Source organism: Anolis sagrei, chromosome 2, assembly GCF_037176765.1.
Source record: "Anolis sagrei isolate rAnoSag1 chromosome 2, rAnoSag1.mat, whole genome shotgun sequence".
Taxonomy (NCBI): domain Eukaryota; kingdom Metazoa; phylum Chordata; class Lepidosauria; order Squamata; family Dactyloidae; genus Anolis; species Anolis sagrei.
This window is the reverse complement of record NC_090022.1, coordinates 26,007,465-26,031,763: the sequence shown is the minus strand read 5'-3', so window position 1 is coordinate 26,031,763 and position 24,299 is coordinate 26,007,465. Positions and strand designations below refer to the sequence as shown.

The 24,299-nt window shown below is 43.6% G+C and overlaps 1 protein-coding gene across 1 annotated transcript; it reads left to right on the top strand.

Moving 5' to 3' along the window:
- Positions 1-7,437: 7,437 nt before the first annotated feature.
- Positions 7,438-22,502, top strand: LOC132769492 (uncharacterized). The gene is made up of 9 exons (XM_067463408.1): positions 7,438-7,886; positions 11,050-11,133; positions 12,840-13,061; positions 15,727-15,749; positions 15,833-15,945; positions 17,272-17,304; positions 19,646-19,731; positions 21,470-21,584; positions 21,873-22,502. The coding sequence occupies exons 1-9, from the start codon at positions 7,554-7,556 to the stop codon at positions 22,466-22,468; spliced, it is 1,605 nt and encodes a 534-aa protein (XP_067319509.1). The 5' UTR covers positions 7,438-7,553; the 3' UTR covers positions 22,469-22,502.
- Positions 22,503-24,299: the final 1,797 nt, after the last annotated feature.

Below are 24,299 nucleotides of genomic sequence, written 5' to 3'. Positions count from 1 at the left end.
TTCACTGAGGGTTGCCATTTGTCAGAAATGACTTGAAGGCACACTACAACAATATACAGGAAGAAACAGCAGATGGCATCTTGATTGGCAAAGGGTTAAGTCCACCTTGTGCCCTTTGTAGCTGAGCAGGGATATAAATCCTGGTCTCCAGAGTAATGAATACTCAAATTATTATACCTCACTGGGTTGTGTCCCTGTGCCTCCGTTAATCCCTTTTGTTGTTGTTAAGGAGGTGAGAATTTATTGATTGCAAATGTAAAGCTCCCCACCTTTTTAAGTTGCTGCAGTTCATCCAATGCATCAGCTTCCTATCAGGTGTAGAGTGCGGAGCGGTGACAGAGCAGTATTAGGTGCCTTAATTTGCATTTCTGGAATCATATTAGCAGTTAGTGTCATGATGGTCTGAGTTATTAGTCTAATTTCTGAGTTATTAATTTGAAACTTTGTCAAAAAGTGCATATGCTTGTGTTATGTAATATGCACGCTTGCATATTTTCTATATTTTCTATAATATTAATCGTTCAGTATGAACTTCAGTACTTTCAAGGAGTGCAGTGCTTACAATGAGAGCAGACATGGTGTAGTAGCATAGACATTGCAGAAAATGAGTAGAAACTCACGAGTGATTTTGGGTGGTTCACACTCTCTCAACCCTACAAAACCTGTGATAGGTTCACTTTGAGGTTACATAAGTTGGAAATTACTTGAAGGCTCACAAGAACAAACTTGTTAACAATCTGCTGATGAGTTTTGAAACACCTTGGGAAGAGGATTAGCCTCCAGCAACAAATCTAAACAGAACTTTGAATGTGTTGTCAAAAGCTTTCATGGCTGAAATCACTGGGTTGCTGTGAGTTTTCAGAGTTGACCGGCCATGTTCCAGAAGCACTCTCTCCTGACGTTTTGCCCACATCTATGGCAGGCATCCTCAGAGGTTGTGAAGTCTGTTAGAAACTAGGCAAGTGAGGTTTATATGTCTGTGGAATGTCCAGGGTGGGAGAAAGAACTCTTGTTTGCTGGAGGCAACTGTGAATCTTGCAATTGGCCAGCCTTGTTCGCATTGAATAGCCTTGTAGCTTCAAAGCCTGGCTGGCTCCTGCCTGGGGGAATCCTTTGCTGGGAGGTGTTAGCTGTGCCTGATTGTTTCCTGTCTGGAATTCCCCTGTTTTTTGAGTGTTGTTCTTTATATACTGTCCTGATTTTAGAGGGTTTTTTTTTATATTGGTAGCTGGGTTTTGTTAATTTTAATGGTTTTCTCCTTTGTTAGAGTGGTCCAGCATTTCTGTGTTTTCAAATAATATGCTGTGTCCAGGTTGGTTCATCAAGTGCTATGGCTGACTTCTCAGGTTGAAGAAGTCTGTAGTGCCTTTTATGGTCCTTGATTTGTGTTCAGGTGCTATGTTTGGTCATCTCTATGTTTTGAATGCATCTCCAAAAACTAGAGGCAGGCATCCTCAAACTGCAGCCCTCCAGCTGTTTGGGCCTCCAACTCCCAGAAGCCCTAAGGAGCTTGTTCAGTTGTCAGAAATTCTGTGAGTTGAAGGCCCACACAGCTGGAGGGCCACAGTTTGAGGATGCCTGACTAGAGGCATATACATTTGCCACCAACAGTGAAAAGAGGAAAAACTATCCTTAAAAATAAGGAACCATTGGATCAAACAGGCACCCATACTTGTTTCCAGGCCTTGAATGCTTCCTGTAGATACCAAAATGAGCCTTCACAGTATAATAAAATAGGTGCAAAATAATGTGTTTTCAAATGCATATAATTGTTGTCCTTGAGACTGGCATTTTTTAAGGTAAGTCAAACAGTAGGGAGAAGCATTGTGTTCCTTAATGCCTTCCTGGCTTCTATTATTTTGCTGAGCTGCCATTCAGCCACCCTTTTGTTATTTGAGTAATCCCTAAAGCCTGGATAGTTAGTTCATAATGACTTTCCTGGGGTCTGCAATGGTTTGGAGGTCTGGGATTTTCACTTCCCCCAATTCATAGTCTGTTTTAGGCCATAGATAGATTCAGAGGAATAGTAAAGCCTCTAAAACTTCTAAATACAGGGAGACAAACCCCTGTCAGGAGACAGGAGTCTGGTACTGAAACATTTGTTTCCCACACAAATTAATTATTTCACAATAGAGATCACTTGTAAGGATAAAGAAATGGCAGTCAAGCCACCTAATTTGAGAGATAGAGAATGCTTAGAAAGAGTCACACTGAGGAGGCGGCATGTTTTCTGCTGCTCTGCAAACTAGGACACAGAGCAGTGGATTTAAATGGCAGAAAAATATATGCCAGCTAAACATTAGGAAAAACTTATGTAAGAACTACTTGGCAGTGGAATATGTTGTCTGGGGACATAGAGGAATCTCCTCTGGGGTTTTTTAAACAGAGGTTTCAATGACCACCTGCAGAGGCTGTTTTTATTATGTCTTTCTGCATGCCAGAATGGGTTGGACTGGATGGACAACTACATGGTTCAATGACATTTATGTACATTTTGCAAACTAGGATTTTGAAGATCCTTTATAGGACCTGTGAGGAAAATGTGAAAGAAAACACCTGGAACAACAAGTCTACACCAAGAAGTTTTGGCTGGATGAGATCAGTGTTGTCTAGAGCCCAGTCTTCTGTTATCACAAAGGCCCAACTAGATGCCTCTGAGAAACACAGAGCAATAATAAGGTGGCAATAATAACCTCCCGGCTTTCAAAGTTCCCTAGCATTCAGAAACATACTGCTTCCAACCCTGAGAAGTGTAATTAGCTATGAGAGCTGTGGATAGCCTTATTTTCCATTAAAGCAGTTAATCTTGTGGACAATAGCATTAAATGACTGTTGCAATGCAGAGAGAGAGAGACTGCATTACTTTTGATATCCTTCCCAAGTCTTTGACTTTAAGACTTGGCACCCAAGGCAAGCAAACAGGGCATCTAAGGTTTGCCTTTGAGCCTGGTGACTGAGTCACTGAAGCAGCAGAACACAAGCTTGCTCAACCTTCAACATAATATCCTTTCAAATATTTAAACATTGCTATCCTGTCCCCTCTTAACCTTCACCACATCAACATACTCCAGTCTTTTTAAGTTGCTTCTCACAGCGCTAGATTTCCAAAACCTTTAAATACCATAATGTTGTAATAATATATTGGAACCGTCTCAGAAATCTTACTGAAATGTCATCTATGAGCTCCTACCCCCAAAAAACCATTTCAGGTTTTAACTGTAAATTAATCTTGAGTATTCTCTGAATCTAGATATGTATTTTCACTCAGTATCTTTTAGCTTTATTGTATTTGGAAAAATGTCCCTTCTTGTTTATAAAATTCCCAATAAATATTTGGAGGACTACTCTTGAGGCCTAAATACTCTAAAGCAGGCATGGGCAAACTTTCGTCCTCCAGGTGTTTTGGACTTCAATTCCCACAATTCCTAACAGCATAGGCCCCTTCCAGTCCCCCCTCAGCCTGAGGATGTTGGGAATTGTGGGAGTTGAAGTCCAAAACACCTGGAGGGCCAAAGTTTGCCCATGCCTGCTCTAAAGGTATAATCCATCTGATCTTGGAAGCCAGGGAGGATCAGCCTGGGTTGGTACTTGAGTGGGAGACTGCTAAGGAATACCAAATGCTGCTGGCTAAATGTCAGAAATCCCTGGTAGAATAACTGAATGTGAAATGCTGAAGACTATGGATTTGCCATCCTTAAGTGAGACTCCCAAGTGGGGAAGGAAGAGCAGGTGTGCACCCTGCATGGCAGTGTGGTGTGCATGTGTGAGGGAGAGTGTGCGAGGATGGAGGAAGGCTCGCACTAGCGAGTCCCTTCAAGACAGGTGGTATGCGCCCGCATGATGTGGGACGACTCAGCAGCAGCAGGAGGAGCAGCAGCAGCAGCTTTGGTAATTTGTAACGCTACTTATTAGAAAAGAGTCATTATTACTGCTCCCATTAGAAAATGCACAAGGATGTGAGTGAACTACAACTCCCATATACCAAGGTCAATCATCCCCAAACCCTGCCTGTATTCACAGTTGGCTATGTTGGGTCTGTGTACCCAGTTTAGTTCAGCTCCTTTGGTGGGAGTCACAGGGTTCCCTGGATGCAGGGAGAACTACAATTACCATCATGTTGGGTCAGCCCTCCCCAAACCCCACCAGTATTCAAAGTTGGTTATATTGGGTATTTGTTCCAATTTTGGTCCAGATTCATCAGTTGAGTGCACATAACTCCTAACCTCTGAGGTCAGTCCCCATGAAACCCCACCAGTATTCAAAGTTTGGCATGTTGAGTATGTGAGGCAAGTTTACTGGTTTCATCACTAGTTTGGTAAAGAGTGCTCTCTGAGTGCTGGTGAACTACAGTTCCCAGAATTCAAAAACAGCCCATCCCCAACCCCACCAGTATTCGATGTTGGCCATGTAGGTAGTGTGCCAGGTTTGGTACAGATCCATTGTGGGCTGGGTTTAAAGTTTTCTTTGCTTGTAGGTTAACTATAAATTCCAGCAACTACAACTCCCAAATGACAAAATCAAAATTCCCCCCACCCCAAACCCGACAAATATTCAAATACAGGCGTATCAGTTATTTGTGCCAAATTTGGTCCAGATCCATTGTTGTTTGGGTTCACAGTGCTCTCTGGATGTAGGTGAACTAAATCTCCCCTAAATCACGGTCAATTCTTCCCTTATTCCTCCAGTATTTTCTGTTGGTCATTGAGATTCTGTGCAGGAAGTTTGCCTCAATTCTATCTTTGGGGTTCAAGAGGCTATTTGATTGTAGGTGAACTAAAAATCCTAGCAACTATAACTCCCAAATGTCAAGGTCTATTTTCTCTAAACTCCACCAGTGATCACATTTGGGCATATTGAGTATCCGTGCCAAGTTTAGTCCAGATTCATCATTGTTTTGAGTCCACAGTGCTCTCTGGATGTAGGTGAACTACAACTCTAAAACTCAAGATCAGTGCCCACCAGAACCTTCCAATATTTTCTGTTATGAGAGTTCTGTGTGCAAAGTGTTGTTCAATTCCATCATTGGTGGAGTTCAGAATGCTTTTTGAATGTAGGTGAACTATAAATCCCATCAATTACAACTCCAAATGACAAATCAATCCTCCCCAACTCCACCAGTATTCAAATTTCGGGATATTGGGTATATGTGTCAAATTTGGTCCAGTGAATGAAAATACATCCTGCATATCAGATATGTACATTACGACCCATAACAGTAGCAAAACTACAGTTAAGAAGTAGCAACAAAAATAATGTTATGATTGGGGGTCACCACAACATGAAGAACTGTATTAAGGGGTCACAGCATTAAGAAGGTTGAGAAACACAGCCTTACCTCAATGTTGGGGCCACAAAAATTTGTCAACAGAAGAGAGCTTCTGAATGCCACCTAGTGGCTATTTTTGACATTTAGACAAAGCTGTGCAGTGTTTACAGTGGACTCTGAAGAAAATGCCTCAGCTGTACTTCATAAATCAGCCTGTTGAGCAAGCCTTGCAAATGCTGGTTTATTCTCTGTATAATTTGGGTGTTTTTAAAAATAAAAAAACGTAAAAAAGTTCTAAGGCCAAAAGGGGTTTTAAGTGGAAAGGTTTAAGAAGCTTTACTCTAAATACTCTTTTGATAATAGTATCTTCCACTCTTTCCTGACCTAGCCAGCAGAGCAAATAGCAAGGATTTATGGCATCTTTAGGCATCAAATCCTAATTGACCCTGGAAACTAAGCATCAGCTTGGTTGGTAATTGGATGGGAGACCAATAGATGCCAGTTTCAGAAGGAACTGCCAAACCTTTGTGTATTTCTTGGCTAAGAAAATAATACGAACTGCCCTGAATTGTCATAAATAGATAACTTGATCCAAACACACACACAAAGGCACCAGATTTATCTGATTTTGGAAATTAAGCAGGATCATCTTTTATTGGAAATTGGATGGGAGACTACTGAATGCCGTATTTAATTGCTCTCTTTCGAAGGAAGAAATGAGCAGAATTCTTTGGCTAAGAAAATATTAGGAACTTCATTGGGTGGCCATACATCAACTGGGCTTGAAGGCACAAACACCCAAAGTCTCACATCTTGCCTGAACTTGGAAGCTAAGCAGGGCCAGCCTTGGTTAGTCCTTGAATGGGAGTCTGCAAAACAAATCTTGGGTGCTTTCGGTTATATTGCAGAGGGAGGAAGTGGCAAAATGTAACTTGCTTAAGGGTGAATCAACAGTGCAGAATGAATGCAGTTTGACACCACATTTATTGCCCTGGCTCTATGTTCTGGAATCTTGGGTTGTAGTTTCAAAAGGTCTTCTGGTGTCTCGTCAAACTACAACTCCCATGTTTCCATGGCATTGAACAAAAGCAGAATATGATTTATTGTCGAAGGATTTCATGGCCGGAATCACTGGGTTGTTGTAGGTTTTTTCGGGCTATATGGCCATGTTCTAGAGGCATTCTCTCCTGACGTTTCGCCTGCATCTATGGCAAGCATCCTCACTATCTCTGGGGATAGATGCAGGCGAAATGTCAGGAGAGAATGCCTCTAGAGCAGGCATGGGCAAACTTGGGCCCTCCTGGTGTTTTGGACTTCAACTCCCACAATTCCTAACAGCCTACCGGCTCTCCCATTCAAGGACTAACCAAGGCTGGACCTGCTTAGCTTCCAGCCGGTAGGCTGTTAGGAATTGTGGGAGTTGAAGTCCAAAACACCAGGAGGGCCCAAGTTTGCCCATGCCTGCTCTAGAACATGGCCATATAGCCTGAAAAAACCTACAACAACCCAGAATATGATTTCATGACAAGCCTTTCCTTTGGATTGACCCATATAAGAAACCCCGCCCTCCTGCCCTAAGCCCCGCCCATTCCCTGGATTGATCGTTTGTGTGCCCTATAAGCTTCGCCCCTTCCCTTAAGCCCCGCCTTCTGCGGGTGAATCTTGTAGACCAGCAGCGTCATGGAGGCGGGACCTCCAGCTCAGGCCACGCCCACCATCCTAGGCCACGCCCCTCATTCGGATAGATCCTTTCGGACCAAAGCTGCGAGAGCGGTCTGATAAGCCCCGCCCACAAACCTAAGCCCCGCCCACTTGTTCGGATTGAGGCTTCTGTACTCCGCTCGCTGGACCAGAAGCCATGAAGGATACGGGAGCGACACTTAAGCCACGCCCGCCGGCCTTAAGACACGCCCCTTCCTTTGGGATTGATCCTTTTCTGCTCTTGCGGACCAAAGCCGAAGGAGCCCAGACTTCCACCCAGGCCACGCCCACTACACGAAGCCACGCCCCCTCCGGATTTATCCTTTTCCGCCCTCTCCTTGGGATTTCTCCTTTTGTGCTCTGCTGCCTATAGGACCAGAAGCCCCGCCCCGCCGCTCTAGGCCCCGCCCTGAGCCACGCCCACCACTTGTCTTGCTTGATAAGCCCCGCCCACCGCGCCAGGCCCCGCCTCCTTTGGCTGGATCCTTTTGTGCTGTGGACCAGAAGCCCTGCCGGACAGGCCCCGCCCCCTGGCTAAGCCCCGCCCCCTCTCGGGCTGGATCCTTTTGTGCTCCGCGGCGGTGCCATGGAGGAGGCGGAGGCGGGGCTCCTGGGGGAGTCTCTGCGCTGCCCGCTCTGCCGGGACCTCTTCCGCGACCCGGTGCTGCTCTCGGGCTGCGGGCACAGCCTGTGCCGGGCCTGCCTGGCCCACTGCTGGGCTCCCCTGGCCAGGCGCCTGCGCTGCCCGACCTGCCGGGAGCCTCTCCCGCTCCAGGGGCTCCTCCAGCCCAACCCGCTCCTGGGGAGCCTGGCCCAGCGCCTCCGGAGCACGGGAGCCCCAGCAGAAGCCCGCACGGCCCCGGGTTCGGACGCCAGGATCACGGCAACGGCGGCAGCGGGGGTGTTTGGGGGAAAGTCTGTGAGCAAGAGGATGGGGGAAATATATATATATAAAACGGGGGTCTGGGAGGAGGAGGGGGTTGATGGGAGTTGTAGTCCATCACATTTGGGGAGGGGCTTCCTTTGACAGTTGCCCCTCCCTCTCTCTTAAGTATGGTTTTGGAGCTCTTCTCAAGTCCATTGTTATTGTTATTTCACCCTCTCCTCCGCATTCTTCTTCCTCTCCTTGATTTCTTCTCTTCTTCCTTTCCTTACCTCCTCCTTTTATTACCATTTGGAGATCATAACCTTTTGGAAAAGCATGGCCTATCAGAGAAGAGCCAAAAACCCGTTGGAGTAGAACCTTCTCAAGTGGTACACAACCAGGAGTAATTGCGCAGGGCAATTTGGCTTTCAGTTGTTAGACTGTCCTGATAGCCTGTTATCTCTGATCTGTTAGGAAACGGAGACTATGCCAGCACATAAAATAGCAGTTTTTCAGAAGTGTTTTTCAATGTCCCAAAATATATCAACCCTCCCATAAAGCAACTTGTTTTATATCATGCACTCAAGAGACAAAAATAAGGTATTTGGTTTACTCTCAACCTTCATGTGTTCGACATACACAGGTACACAACTTATCAGTCCAGTTTCAGATATGTTTAAGATTGTTTCTTTGCCCACTGGACAAAGCCAATGGCACAGGGCATCTTTCTTACAATCAACAGCAGGCAAGTGTTGGTCTGAGCAGTCCCAAAGTCTAATGGAGTCTGAGTTCAGAGCAATCTCAGAACCTAATCATGAGGTCTACAGCCCCACCTACACCTTCGCAGGAAACAGAGCAAGGAAAGGAAGCTGCATAGCAGAACATACATACAATAAGATTCTAGAAACAAATTACTAGAGGAAGCTTGAGGAAGCTTGTAATTTCCAACATCTTCTTCTCTTTCTCTTTCTTTCCTTCCTTTTTCTCATCTCTTCCTCTTCCCCCCCTCTTCCTATTCATCACCCTATCCTCCTTCTCTTTCGCATCTTCTTTTCCTTCTCTTTCTCTTCCTCTCCTTCCCTTTTCCTTCTCCTCTTCCTCTCCTCTTCTCCTTCATCCTATTCTCTTTCTCTTTCTCTCCTTTCTTTTTTTCTCGTCTTCTTCTCCTCTTCCTTTCCTTGCTCTCCTTCCCATCTCCACGTCTTGTCCTCTTCTTTTTCATCTTCCTCTCCTTCATTCTGTTCTTTTTCTCTTTCCCATCTTCTTTTCCTTCTCCTCTTCTCTTCCTCGCCCTCTTCATAATCTTCTCCTTTTCATTTCCTCCTCCTCCGCTCCATCCTGTCTTCCTTCTCTTTCCAGTCTTCTTCTTTTCCTTTCCTCCTCCTTTTCTTCTGCTCTTCTCCTCCTCCCTCTCCCTCTCCTTCCTTTTTTAAATCTTCTCTTCCTCTCCTTCATCCTCTCCTTCTCTTTTCATTCTTTTCCTTTCCTCCTCCTTTTTTCCACTCTTCTCTTCCTCTCCCTTTTTCTCACCTTCTCTTTCTCTTCTCCTCTTCCTCTCCTTCATCCTCTCCTTATTCTCTTTCCAATTTTCTTTTCATTTCCTCCTCCTCTTCTTCTTCTGCTCTTCTCCTCCTCTCTCTCTTCCTCTCCTTCCTTTTTCTCATCTTCTCTCCCCCTCCTCCTCTTTCTCCATTTCCTCTCCTTCCCATCTTCTTCTCCTTTTCATTTCCTCCTCTTCCTCTCCTTCTTCTCTTTCCAATCTTCTTTTCATTTCCTCCTCCTCTTCTTCTTCTGCTCTTCTCCTCCTCTCTCTCTTCCTCTCCTTCCTTTTTCTCATCTTCTCTCCCCCTCCTCCTCTTTCTCCATTTCCTCTCCTTCCCATCTTCTTCTCCTTTTCATTTCCTCCTCTTCCTCTCCTTCTTCTCTTTCCAATCTTCTTTTCGTTTCCTCATTTTCTTCTTCTGCTCTTTTTCTCCTCCCTCACTTCCTCTCATTCCTTTTTTCTATCTTCTCCTCTTCCTCTTTCCTTCTCCACTTCCTCTCCTTCACATGTTCTCTTTTTCATCTCCTCCATCTCTTCTTCTCCTTATGGTCTTATCCTTTTGTTTCTCTTCCTCTCCTTCTCCACTTCCTCCTCACTCCCTCTTTCCTCTATTTATACCCAGTTTTTCACTTTTTCTTTAGATTAAAACCCAAAGCAGCCCACAATATTAAAAGCAGTACAATTAAAAACCTACCAAATAAAACTCAAACAGCAAACACAGCTTCTCTTTTACATAAAAAACCAGCATATTGTATATTTTTGAATGTCTTCAATTTAATATCTGTATTATTAAAAGCGTGCCTAAAATAGTTAAAACATTGTAAACATATTTTAAAGCAGTAAGATCAAAACATTAAGAACAGCACACTACTTATGCACACACTCACTACAATATACTTTCAGTTTTAACTCATTGTGAATGGATACAGCCTAAATCAAGGATAGAATCCTGCATCTCTGATTCTCTCACAAGTGTTGTGGGACTATGACTCCCAGTGTTCATCACCAGCAAAATCTGGAGTGCTCACACATAGTCCCCACCCTTTATCTAAAAGAGAGTTTTCAAGTTTCTTTATATTTAAACATACCTCTCCTGAATGGATCTGCTAAGTATAATTAATGCAGTTTGATGCCACTTTCACTGCCATGGTTCAGTGCCCTGGAATCCTGGGATTTGTAGTTTTGTGAGAGCAGCAGTATTTGATAGAGAAGGTGAATTGCATTGTAAAATGCCAATTCCCAAGATTCTATACCATTAAGCTATGGCAGTTAAAGTGGCATCAAACTGCATTAATTATACTTTACAGATGCACCCTGGGCCACCATTGTTAAATGCACCGGTAAATATTTAAATTACTTCACTTCATGCCTGTCCACTTCTGATGGCATCTTGGGGCAGGTAATTAACTTCTCTCTAAGGATCACTGAACTGGAAGAGATATGAAATTTCTTCCAGGTGATGGGATTGGCGTCTGACCAGAAAAATTGCAGGGCAAGCTGACTGGCAGTTGTGATTTTGGCAGCAGCTTGAATGATAGAAATCCGTAGGTGAGGCTTTTGGAGACCAGAATGAACACAATCAGCTACCAAATGTTCAGGGGCAAGTCTTGGTAACAAAATCCACCAACCTTCTTTGCTGCTGTTTACAAAAATAGCCATGTTTTCATTTTCCAGGAAGAATCACCGGAAAATCAGGCTCTTTTGGAAAGAGAGAGAGAAACCCAAATTAGTGAAGGGAAGCAAAGGGAGGAACTGCTGGTAAGTTTTATTATAATGTTTCCAACCACCTCCTCTTCTCATTATCCTCTCAGCAGTCTTATGAAGTAGACTAAGCTATGCGACTATGGGTGTATCTACACTGTAAAACTAATGTAGTTTACCACAACTTTACCTGCAATATTTATTTATTTATTTTATTTACAGTATTTCTATTCCACCCTTCTCACCCTGCGGGGGACTCAGGGTGGATTACAATGTACATATACATGGCAAACATTCAATGCCATAGACACACAACATATATAGACAGACACACAGAGGCTATTTAACATTCCAGCCTTTTGACGAGGGTATTCTGGCCGCCAGGGGGTCCATTTGTGACACTGATGAAGTACTTCCTCATTCTTTGCATGCTTGCTGGAGATTTTTACAGTGTCGTAAAGTAGTTAAATTAGTCTCCCTGCATACGTGGTACCTAAATTTCCTACTTGACAGATGCAACTCCCTTTCGGGCTGCAAAGGTTGACAGCAAGGTACACAAATTGGTTGGAAGCTCACTCCAACCCGGGCAGGCTTCGAACTCATGACCTTTCGGTCAGTAGTGATCTTAATGCAGCTGACTCCCAATACTCTCAATACTATGGAATCCTGGGATTCATGCTTTGGTGAGGCACCAGCACTCATTGGCATAGAATGCTAAAGACCTTGTCAACTTAGAACTTCCAGAATTCCATAGTTAAAGAGGTATTGAAGTGAATTAATTCTACAGTGTAGATCACCCTGTGACTGGCTAGGAGCAATTTTTTTCCATGTCAGGAGAGACTTGAGAAACTGCAAGTTGCTTCTGGTGTGAGAGAATTAGCCGTCTGCAAGGATGTTGTCCAGGGGATGCTCAGATGCTTTTTAAATGTTTTACCATCCTTGTGGGAGGCTTCTCTCATGTCCCCTCATGGGGGGGGGGGGGGCAGAGCTGACAGAGGGAACTCATCCGCACTCTCCCTGGATTTGAACATGTGACCTGTCAGTTTTCAGTCCAGCCGGCACTAAGGTTTAACCCATTGCACCACTGGGGGCTCCAATGGGTTTAAATGGGTTCAAATAACAGGACAGGAGATTCCACCTGAACATTAGGAAGTAGTTCCTGACCCTGTGAGCTGTTCAACAGTGAAACTCTCTGCCTCAGAGTGTGATGAAAGCTCCTTCCTTGGAAATATTATTATTATTATTATTATTATTATTATTATTTCAAATAGACATACATTTGTGTTTGTTGCATACAATACAATACTTTCCAGCTATTAGTATTCCATATTCAATTCTTAATATGTTTTCTTTAAGGGGTCACAGTCTTCTATTTAAATAAGACATATAAAGGTATATAGGCTCTTATTTAACATTTCTCCTTGTCTACAGTCTTATAGGATCGTCTATATTCCGAATAGACAAATCAAACAGAACACAAGATGCCTTGCTTGGAAACTTTTAAACAGAGGCAGGGTAGCCATCTGTCAAGGATTCTTTGATTGTGCTTTTCCTGCATGGCAGGGGGTTGGACTAGATGGCCCAGGAGGTTTATTCCAGCTCTGTGATTCTATGAATGGAGATTTAGTAGACGAAGTTTTTCTGCACATTAGGCTTTCGTTAGGCAAAGCTTCACCTACTGGACATCTGCCTAACTGGTGATTGGGGTGGAGAAATGTAGGTGTTGGGATTTCTTAAGTTTCTTCTTGATTCTGTGGCTGCAGAAGCAAATGGAGATGGAAGAGCAGCAGGTTATCTGGGAATGGAAGGAGCTGCGAGGGTTCTTGGAAGAGTGGGAAAAGCACTGGCTGAACCATTTGGAAGAGCTCAAGAGAGACGTCCATGATGGCTACAAACGAGACTCCAAAGTGGCCAGTGAAGATTCACTTCTACAGGAACTTCTGGGCGAGCAAGAAAGAGAGACGTCGCTGACTCAGTCTTTGCAGGTGGGTCAGTTACCTCAATAATAACACTATGTAACATGATGTGTGTTCCTGGATTTAAAATGTCATTTCCTAATTGTTTCTGTAATAAAAACATGGAAAAAGGGGCCACTGTGGTGCAGTGGTTAAACTGCTGAACTTGCTGACAGGAAGGTTGGCGGTTTGAATCCGCAGGATGGGGTGAGCTCCTGCTGTTAGCCCCAGCTTCTGCCAACCTAGCAGTTCAAAAACATGCAAATGTGAGTAGATCAATAGGCACCACCTCGGCGGGAAGGTAAACGGCAATCCATGCAGTCATGTCAGTCACATGACCTAGGCGGTGTCTACGGAAAACGCCGGCTCTTCGACTTAGAAAGGAAGATGAGCACCATCCCAGAGCCGGAGATAAAAGGGGAAGCCTTTACCTTTATTTGTGTATCTGTTTCATAGTTTCAATGCACTGAATGTTTGCCTTTGTGCCTGTATATGCTGCAATCCACCCTGAGTCCCTTCGGAAAGTACAAATAAATTATTATTATTATTATTAAAGTTTATTAAACTTGTTTTTGTGGGACATTCTGCAGCACATTTTGCTATAGCTTTCCAATGAATATTTTGTAGAGTCTCAACCAATTCAACATGGGTTGTGGCAGCCACAAAGACAAGGTTTCCGGAGTATAACAACTACTTTCAAAATAACTACTGTACAATTAAACAGGAATAACATGTTCAAACCAGGAACAGACATTTTTTCAGATGTCGTTACATAGTGTAATGGCCTTAAGAGACCAAAAACCTCACCTGTTCTTAGAAGATCTGACTGTTTTGCTAGCACTTTTGTTGATGCTGATGGAGAATCCTATAGAAACTGCCTAGAACTGATCACAGAAATAGATTGTGACAACAGACGGAACATGCTTGTAAAACTTGCAGATTTGTAAAACCTGAAGGCAGCCTGAATGGAGTATTCAGTTTGACAGCCTGTTTCTGTCAAACTGAATACTTTGAGGGCAATGTTGGACAAACTTCTAGGAGGCAAGAGCCATATTACTTTTGAGAAAAGATATTAGTGGAATTGAAACCAACAAGTTTGCAGGGATGCCCTTTTGTCCTTCCTATGTCACCTTTTTGTGCTCATTTGGGTCACATGCCAACCTGTCTATCTGTGTTTCATGTGTTGGCCATCAATGCTTCACGTTTACACAAATCATCAGCCACTGCTGAAAGGGACAGAGAGTTTCATCTATGCTGATGATCGTGCCACCTGGGGCACAATCAAGCAAGGAGCTTTGATATAGCTGAACAGAAACTCTCCGAAAACTTAGGTGCTATTACTGCCTATTAAAGGGAAAATCAGCAGATTCCTAATCCATCTAAAGCACAGACATATGTTTTTCATCTTAATAATAGACAAGCATCTCGAGCTCTGAGGATTACCTGGGAAGGAATCCCACTGGAGCATTGCAGCACACCCAAATACCTTAGAGACCATGCTCTGACTTACAAGAATCACTGTTTGACTATCAAGCAAAAAGTGGGCACTAGAAATAATATCATTCGGAAGCTGACTGGCACAATTTGGGGATCAAAATCAGATACAGTGAAGACACCTGCCCTTGCGCTTTGCTACTCTGCTGCTGAGTATGGAGTATCCCAGTGTGGAATGCATCTCACCACGCTAAAACATGCCGCATTATCTTAATGAGACATGCCGGATTATCACAGGATGTCTGTGCTCAACACCGCTGCAAAAATTATACTGTTTAACTGGTATTGCACCACCTGATATCCACCGGGGAGTAGCAGCCAATAATGAAAGGACCAAGGCATTAACATCTCCAGCCTATCCCCTGTTCAGACATCAAGCAGCAAGCCAACACCTTAAATCAAGAAAAAGCTTTCTAAGATCTACAGAGATACTCGCAGGAATACCTCAGCAAGTGAGAGTCCAAAAGTGGCAGACTAAAACCCGCAACCTCAATTAGTGGCTGATACCAAATGAGAGACTCCCCCCTGGACTCACAGAAGACTAGGTGATTTGAAAGGTGCTGAACAGGCTGCACTCTGGCACCACGAGATGCAGAGCCAATCTTAAGAAACGGGGCCACAAAGTGGAGTCTGTGACATGCGAGTGCAGAGAAGAGCAAACCACAGGCCACCTATTACAATGCAGTCTGAGCCCTGCCACATGCACAAATGGAGGAACCTTCTTACTGTGACACCCAAGGCCTGCTTCTGGTCAAAGGAAATCTAGTATAATGCCAAGTTTTTAACTTTGTTTGTGGTTTTTAAAATAAATTATAACTGTATTCTCAATTTGCTTCTAATGTTATAAATAAAAAATGTGTTGACTTGTGGTAACAGCAGAAAGGAGAAAAAAGGTGGTTGAGGACCAGTTTCAGTCTTCCTGTTCCTCTAGAACTTTTGTGCTATTTTTTAAATGATAAGACTTATAGAACCAAACAGGATTTCAAGGACCATTGCTGCAACTCTCTGCCAGTGTAGGAATCTCAAATGAAAGAAGATCCACCATCTTTCTTGGTACTCTATTCCAATGTACACAATAAAAAAAACCCCACCTTTACAGGCACCGTGTTTCACCAACATCAGAGATTTGTGGCTTTGTGGTCTTGCTTCCTCTTGTGGCATGCACCCACTATCTCTTCTTTTGCTCTTACTCTCTTTGCAGGGTGTTGAAAGCACCAAAAACAGGTACATTTTGAGCTCGTCTGCTAGGTTTGTAAAGTGCAGAGGATGATGGACTTCGGGATCCACTGTTTCCTTTCCTTCCCCAGCATGGAGTATGGAGTGTTAAAGGTAGACTCAGCTGTAGCCGAGCTCAAACAGAGGCTCCACAGGTTCTCCTGGAAGCGGGCCATCCTGCAGGAGACATTGCTGCAATTCAAAGGTAAGGGTGTTATTGCCATAATAGGGCACTGTGATGTGTTTTTGTGCACACCACAGCCATGTGCTGAGGTGGGAGAGAGGGCTTTGACGTTCCTGTTCCACTCGAACTTTTGCACCTAGTCCCACACTTGTCTCTTTTCTGGCTGTGGTTCTCCAGGAAGAGAGCCTTTTGAACTGTATATGTCAGATAAAGAAAAAAAATCATTAAAAGCTCTATCAGGTAACAACTGCGTTATTGTACATCTCAGTGGCCTTGATCATTAGTCCACTAGAATTGTATTGCTTCATAAATAGTGGCTTTAATCATGATAATACTGTGTAACGCAATTTTTGTCCCTGGGTTATAAATGTTATTTCCTAATATGTTCTATCATAAAAACATGGGAAAAGTTTATTAAACTATATTAAAAAACTGTAAAATCATAACAGTAAATAAAGACCAATACTAAAAAAACAAGGGAACTCCAGACAAGAAACAATCAGGTCCAGACAATCACTTTCCAACAAAGGATTTCTCCAGGCAGTAAGAAGCCAGACCTTAAAACTGCTAGGCCATTTAATTCTAATCAAGGTAGCCAATTGAAACATTCACACCTACCTCAAACAGGCAAGAGTTCTTGCTCCCATTCTGGACATTCCACACACACACACACACACACACACACACACACACACCCAACTATCCTAGTTTCCAACAGACCTCAGAACCTCTGAGGATGCCTGCCATAGATACAGGCAAAATGTCAGGAGAGAATGCTCCTGGAACATTGCCCTACAACTCAGAAAACTCACAACAACCCAGGGATTCTGGCCATGAAAGCCTTCAACAATGCAAAAACTTTTTTTGGGACATCCTGTAGCACATTTTGCTATAGTTTTTCAATGAATATCACATCAAGTCTCAATCAATTCGACATAGTTTGTGGCAGTCAGAAAAATGAAGTTTCTGGAGTATAACAACTACCTTCAAAGTAAGTCCTACACAATTAAACACAAATAACACTTTCAAACCAGTAATAGATTTTTTCCAAATGTTGTTACATAGTATAATGACTAGGACAAGGATTGGGAAAATGTGGCTTCTAGGACCAGCCTATAGAGTTCTCCTATGCACAATCTCCCCCCCCCCCCCCCCCAATAAAAATTCCCACCCTGGAGAACTTTTGAAACACCCCATAGTCATATCGGAAAGGTAGGCAAAATCTGACCAGTTTTAGATTGGGGCAGTTTTGAGTTTGGGTTGATCACTTGGCCCTTGCTGCTGTTGCCTTCATATCCTCCATAATGTGTCCTCTTGCCTCCCTGACTCTTTTCTTTTCCTCCGCAGAACAACTCCAGTTGGAAATGAATGGCGATAGAGGTATGTGACATTCTGTGAAACAGTGACAAGATCTGATCTGGCCGGGGTGGTCCACGCCTTGGTCACCTCTAGAATGGACTACTGCAATGCGCTCTACGTGGGGCTGCCCTTGAAGACGGCTCGGAAACTTCAATTGGTCCAGCGGGCAGCGGCTAGGATGCTAACTGGGGCTCATTATCAAGAGAGGTCTACCCCTCTGTTTAAGGAGCTCCACTGGCTGCCATTTATTTTCCGAGCCCAATTCAAGGTGCAGGTGCTTACCTACAAAGCCCTAAACGGTTTGGGACCACCCTACCTGCGCGACCGCATCTCCATCTACGAACCCTCACGTTCACTTCGATCATCTGGGGAGGCCCTGCTCGTGATCCCACCTACGTCACAAGCGCGCTTGGTGGGGACACGGGACAGGGCTTTCTCTGTGGTGGCCCCCCGACTTTGGAATGCCCTCCCAAGAGATCTCCGACAGGCCCCTACCTTAGCAGTTTTCAGGAGGAATTTAAAAACTTGGCTGTTCCGCTGTGCCTTCCCAGAATAGGAATCCCCATCCCAAGCCTTAGTAGCACTTTAATCACAACTAATGTTGTTGCACACTGCACTTTTATCCTACGTTCCTCCTACCATTTCAGCACTTTTAACCCTGTACCCCATCGCACCGGCCGAACCAGTTTTAATATTGTCTTGATGTATTGCCATTGTTGTTGTTTTTGCTTAACTGTTTTGATTTGCTTGTTTATTGTTGTGTTATGTTTTTATTGTATTGTTTTGAGGCTTCGGCCTGTGTAAGCCGCATCGAGTCCTTCGGGAGATGCTAGCGGGGTACAAATAAAGTTAATAATAATAATAATAATAATTTTGCTCTTCTTCTTTATATAAATATAGAAAAGTAACCTGGGGGTCTTTCTGGGGAAGGAGGATTAGTCCATCTAGGTCAGTGATGCTCAACCTTCCTAATGCCATGACCTCTGAATACAGTTCCTTGTGTGGTGGTGACCCCCAACTATAAAAATTATTTTTGTTCCTACTTCATAACTGTAATTTTGTTACTGTTATGAATCATAATGTAAATATTTGATATGCAGGATGTATTTTCATTCACTTGATCAAATTTGGCACAAATATCCGATACGCCCAAATTTGAATACTTGGGGGGGGGGGGATTGATTTTTGTCATTTGGGAGTTGTAGTTGCTGGGATTTATAGTTAACCTACAATCAAAGAGCATTCTGAACTCCACCAATGAGGGAATTGAACCAAACTTGGCACACAGAAATCCCATGAACAACAGAAAATACTGGAAGGATTTGGTGAGCATTGATCTTGAGTTTTGGAGTTCTAGTTCACCTACATCCAGAGAGCACTGTAGATTCACACAATGATGGATCTGGACCAAGCTTGGCCCGGATACTCAATACAGTATGCACAAATGTGAATGCTGGTGGAGTTTTGCCCAACGACACACAGAACATACTATGTTTTCTGATATGGCCTTTGGTGACCCCTCTGACACCCTTTGCAACCCCTCTAGGGGTCTCAACCCCGGATTGAGAAACACTGATCTAGATTCAGGGTGTTTTGGCAGATGCTTTCTAAGCTTTCAGACAACTCCTGTCCTGGACAAACCAAGGTTTAAACATGAAACCATCTGTATGCAAAGCATGCTGCATTATTACAGGATGCCTACACCCCACACCACTGGAGAAATTATACTGTTTAGCCGGTATTGCACCACCTGACATCTACCAAGCATTAGCAGCTAATAATGAAAGGACCAAGGCAGTGACATCTCCGGCCCATCCCCTGTTCAGATATCACCAGCATGCCAACACCTTAAATCAAGAAATAGCTTTCTAAGATCTACAGAGATACTCGCAGGAACACCTCAGCAAGCAAGAGTCCAAAAATGGCAGGCTAAAATCCGGAACCTCAATCCATGGCTAATACTGGTTGAAAAACTCCCTACTGGGCACTCAGAAGACTGGGCGGCCTGGAAGGTGCTGAACAGACTACACTTTGGCACCATGAGATGCAGAGCCAATCTTAAGAAATTGAGCCATGAAGTAGAGTCCACGATATGCAAGTGTGGAGAATAGTAAACCACAGACCACCTATTACAATGCAACCTGAGCCCTGCCACATGCACAATGGAGGACCTTTTTACAGCAACACCAGGGGCACTCCAAGTGGCCAGCTACTGGTCAAAGGACATTTAGTAGAATGCCAAGTTTTTTAACTTTGTTTGTGTTTTTAAATACATTACAGCTGTACCCTCAATTTGCTTCTGACATGAAAAATAAATAACTTAATTAATCCTTTCTTATAATACCCTCTTCTTAACTTCCAGGTTACAGGATAGCATCCTCATTTCAGTCTAAAGTAACCAGTCATCCCCAAGAAAACAGAGAAGAAACATCTGCAAAAGAGTTCCAGGTACCTGATTTTTCAGAGAGCACCAAGAGGTCTTAATTCACTGTGTACAGTGCGTAACATGAAGCTTTATGTATACAAAATGTTACCATTTAAGCTTAGAGGAACTTAAATTTACAGAAAAGAAAAGTCAAGTTTTTGGGACACCAAATAGCCCAATGTGCACAAAGTCTTCTTAGTGGCAGTGGAATGCTTGGTGAATTTTTGGGGTAGAGAAAATATGATGGAATTTACTGGAGGAAATTGTGGCTGAATTGCAGGGAGTGAATTGAGGGAGTGAAACATAAATCCCTTGGACTAAATATGACATGCCAGAGTCATTTAGTTTAGTTCCCATGACACAGCCAAGAATGGTAAAATTGGTGGCAAATTGGTGGCAGGGTGGTGGAGTGGGTGGAGTTAAAGAATAATTGAGTTAGAAGAGACCTCATGGGCCATCCAGTCCAACCCCCTGCCAAGAAACAGGAAAATCACATTCAAAGCACCCCTGACAGATGGTCACCCAGCATCTGTCAGAGTATACTCAGAGCAAGTTCAGAGTATAAGCAAAGAGTTTATTGTAGAAACACATCAAAATATATGAAAAAAGCAGGAATAATGAAAGAAGGGGAATAATTCAAATGTACAGTAATACAGTCCAGGAATAGCCAAAAACCACAAATACAACATAAGGTAAAGGTAAAGGTAGTCCCCTGACATTAAGTCCAGTCATGTCTGACTCTGGGGTGTGGTGCTCATCTCCATTTCTAAGCCGAAGAGCCAGCGTTGTCCGTAGACGCCTCCAAGGCTATGTGGCCGGCATGACTGCATGGAGCGCTGTTACCTTCCCGCCGGAGCGGTACCTATTGATCTACTCACATTTGCATGTTTTCAAACTGCTAGGTTGGCAGAAGCTAGGGCTGACAGCGGAATAAAAGGAATACTTAGAAAAACTTAAGCATGAATAATGTAACAAGAATATAGAAAACTTCCAAGATACTTGAATCCAAAATTAAGACTTGTCTTGACCAGAGACTCAGGCCTTGTTTCTAACTCAAAAGCCAATATTGCCTGAAATGACTGTAAGGTAAACACTGGCTGTTAATAAGCAGTCATGAAATCATGTTGTTTCCCACAAATTTTCTCTATCTCCTTCCCACAAAGTCTCTGGGACCTATGGAACCAATTCTCTGTTCTTATGTGTAAACAAAGATTCTTGCTTATCTCTGTAACACCAGGTGCTTTCCCTTGAGTGTTTTCCTTTTCACCTAATTCTTCTTCACTCAACCTCTTATCTAATGATGTTGTTTCTGGCTCCTGTAACTGACCTTGGAGCTCAGCACTGTCTGAGTCAATTTCATTTCCCTGGCCTGAATCTTCAACACTTTGAACCTGGCCTGAATTGGATTAACTTTGAAACCCTGCAAATCCTTTAATCCCTTCTGAATCAGCAGTGAACCCATCATCCCCTGACTGCCGAGCTACAACACTTGTGTCCCAAGCATTTTGAGTAAGGGGTACTCAACCTCTGTATGATGAAGTCAAAGACTGTGCCCATTCTCCACCATAGTGATGAACTTCTGTTCTTCCTATGAACTCAAAGACTACTGAACATTCATCCTTTAATCTCCATGTTAGTTTGGTAACATTTCATCCTTCTGTTTCATGGCAGGATATATTTTCCCTTTCAAGGAAATGAAGGATTTTGTTTTGTCTTCTTTCATGAACATTCGAGGCTGACTGAAAGCTTTTGATGTTTTAGGAACTGATGCCCTTCAAGAGACATTCGGAAGAGCCATGGGTGGGATTGCCACACATTACAGCTGCCCTCCCTAAGAAGGTCAAGGAAGAAGAGGAAGAAACGGGAATCTCTGCAGGTAGGAACCTCCTCAGCCCACTTGTCCCACAGCAATGTGGACAGCATGCCAGGCCTCAAGTCACTCATTATGGTGGCTGGGAAGATAATGGGAATTGTAGTTCCACCCACCCAGAGATTTCCTTCACTCTCATTGCTGTATGGTTTCAAAGTAACAGTATAGTAATGGTGAGGCTGTAGATCATATTTTTGTTCTTGTGGTCCACCGGTGGTTCATGGACCACAGGTTAGGAATCACTCCTGTCTCCTGCTGTTCCCTTACCTTTCTTTCCATTTTTAAAAATTCCAGAACACATTACACAATTACATGGAATTAAAGAAGAAGATCCTCTCCAAAGTGGTCCTGAGATGGTGGAGCCGCCAGCCATAAGACTGCAAAGATCAGAAGGCAATTTATCCCCGAGTAACCAGCAGATGGATGGAGACGGTCTCCGTGGAAATAGTCTGGCCAAGAGAAGTGGTCAGTCTGCTTGTTCCAGGAGAAACTATGGAGAAGCAGCTTCTCAGAAAAGGAAAGACAAATGTTACCCCTGTCCTGAATGTGGGAAGATCTTCCGCCAGTTTGGGGTCTTGATCACACATCATCGGCTCCACACGGGAGAGAAGCCCTACAGTTGTGCTTACTGCGCAAAAGGATTCAGTGATTATTCCAATCTGATTGCACACCAGAGAACCCACACTGGGGAGAAGCCCTACCGGTGCACTGACTGTGGGAAGAGCTTCACGCGTAGCACAACCCTCACCATTCACCAGAGAGGCCACACGCGGGAAAAGCCCTACCCGTGTCCCCAATGCGGGAAACGCTTCAGTCGAGCCTCAAACCTCACCATCCACCAGAGAACTCATGCAGGAGAAAGAAACTTGCCATATTGTGGTCCAGAATAAAATAAAAGCAGTGGAAAAGGGGCAGGGAATTAAATGCACAGCTTGAACTTAATAGTGTGGAAAATGCACAAAACTTTGCTGGTAGAAGGCTAGACTCCTTTCCCAATGGAGCAATCAATTCAAATTGCAGGAAAAGAGATTTTACCTAAAATTATTCCTGAGAGTAAGAGATGTTCAAAGGTGGAGTGTGCTTCCTGAGAGCATAGTGGAGGTTTTTAAGCAGATGCTAGGTAGCCATCTGTTGGGAGTGGTTTGATTGGGTGTTCCTGCATGGCAGAATGAGGTGGGATTGGACAGCCCTTGGCAGGCATGTAGCCGGGGGGGGGGGGGGGGGTTTGCCCCCCCCCCCCCCCAATTTTGATGGTGGTCCGCGAGAAGGCCTTACTGGTACATTATTTAAACTGTTATGTTTATTCATATCATGATCTGATCACCATGCTCAATATATCCCATATGCATGGGGGTATTGGGGTAACAATACAAAAGGTTTGCTAGGGTAGCCCCTTTTCACTCAGACTCAGCCCCCCCCCCCCCCGAAACAAAATCCTGGCTACGGGCCTGGCCCTTGGGTTCTCTTTGACTATGTTTCTGTGATTTATAACCTGCAGGGAGGATTCTGGAAGTCAAAGTTTGACTTTTCCAAGTTCTCACTCAACCTATGCAAAGAGGGAAAGAGGGCCCAATGGTTGGAAGGCTAAGATGAAGCATTTTCTTATATATTGGAGGAAGTGGGCTGCCCAACTTCCATTTTGTTAAATGTTGCAATCAACCTGAATCGTATTGGAGTAGCATATTAAGAGAAGAGCTGTGCAAGTGGTTGCACTTGGTTTGTGTCGGTGCAACTGATTATTGTGCAAACAACCATAGCTACCTCCCTTCCTTTTTTTGACTTGGTGGATACAGAGCGAGTTGGCTATTTTTCAAGGGATGTGCTTTAGCTTTTGGTGCCCACTCTGCCACTGGCTGAGGAACTGTACAATCCAGCAGAAGGATGTTGGCAGACATTTATGCTTTGCTTAAAGTGTTGATTACACTAGAGAAAAATCCAGTTAAAATCTGGTTTCTGTCTCCTGCAGAATTCTAGGATTTGTAGTTTGGTGAGGCTGTTAAAGACACCTTCCTAAACTATAAACCCCAGAATTCTGCAGGAGGCAGAAACCAGATTTTAAGTGGATTTTTTTCTCTAGTGTGATGAGCCAGTGTGGTGTAGTGATCTATGGTTTGATTATGACTCTGGAGACTAGAGTCATAATTCCCCATTCAGCCATGGAAACCCACTAAGTGACGATAGGCAAGTCACATTCTCATCCCCAGAAAACCTTGTGATAGGGTTGCTTTAAGTCAGAAATGACTTCAAAACAAACAATATTCAAAATGTCTGAGGATCTCAAGCTGAGTATGCAGAGGCTGGCCAGGGGTTTAAGAAGCCGTGAATAATTGGATCCCCCCCACAAAGACACATTCCTCTTTATCCTGGAAATATGTGAATAAATGAGTTTTTACATAATTGTTTTATAATGGTGTTTCTTCCAACTTCTTCCACCCCCACCCCACAAATAAAAAAGGTAGAACTTTATTTATTTATCTTGTCAGAAGCAAATAGAGAGTAGTTATAATCTATAAAATTCCATAAAGTTGAAAACTTGGCATTATACTAAATTTCCTTTGACTGGAAGCTGGCCACTTGGAGTGCCTCTGGTGTCGCTATAAGTAGGTCCCCCATTGTGCATGTGGAAGGGCTCAGACTGCATTGTAATAGGTGGTCAATGGTTTGCTCTTCTCCGCACTCACATGTTGTGGACTCCACTTTGTAGCCACATTCTTAAGGCTA

Excerpts from the sequence above, each read along its gene's own strand:
- LOC132769492 (XM_067463408.1), top strand. The coding sequence starts at position 7,554 with ATGGAGGAGGCGGAGGCGGGGCTCCTGGGGGAGTCTCTGCGCTGCCCG. Across the intron at positions 11,134-12,839 it reads AGCAAAGGGAGGAACTGCTG|AAGCAAATGGAGATGGAAGA; the intron begins GTAAGTTTTATT and ends CTGTGGCTGCAG. Across the intron at positions 17,305-19,645 it reads GGAAATGAATGGCGATAGAG|GTTACAGGATAGCATCCTCA; the intron begins GTATGTGACATT and ends CTTAACTTCCAG.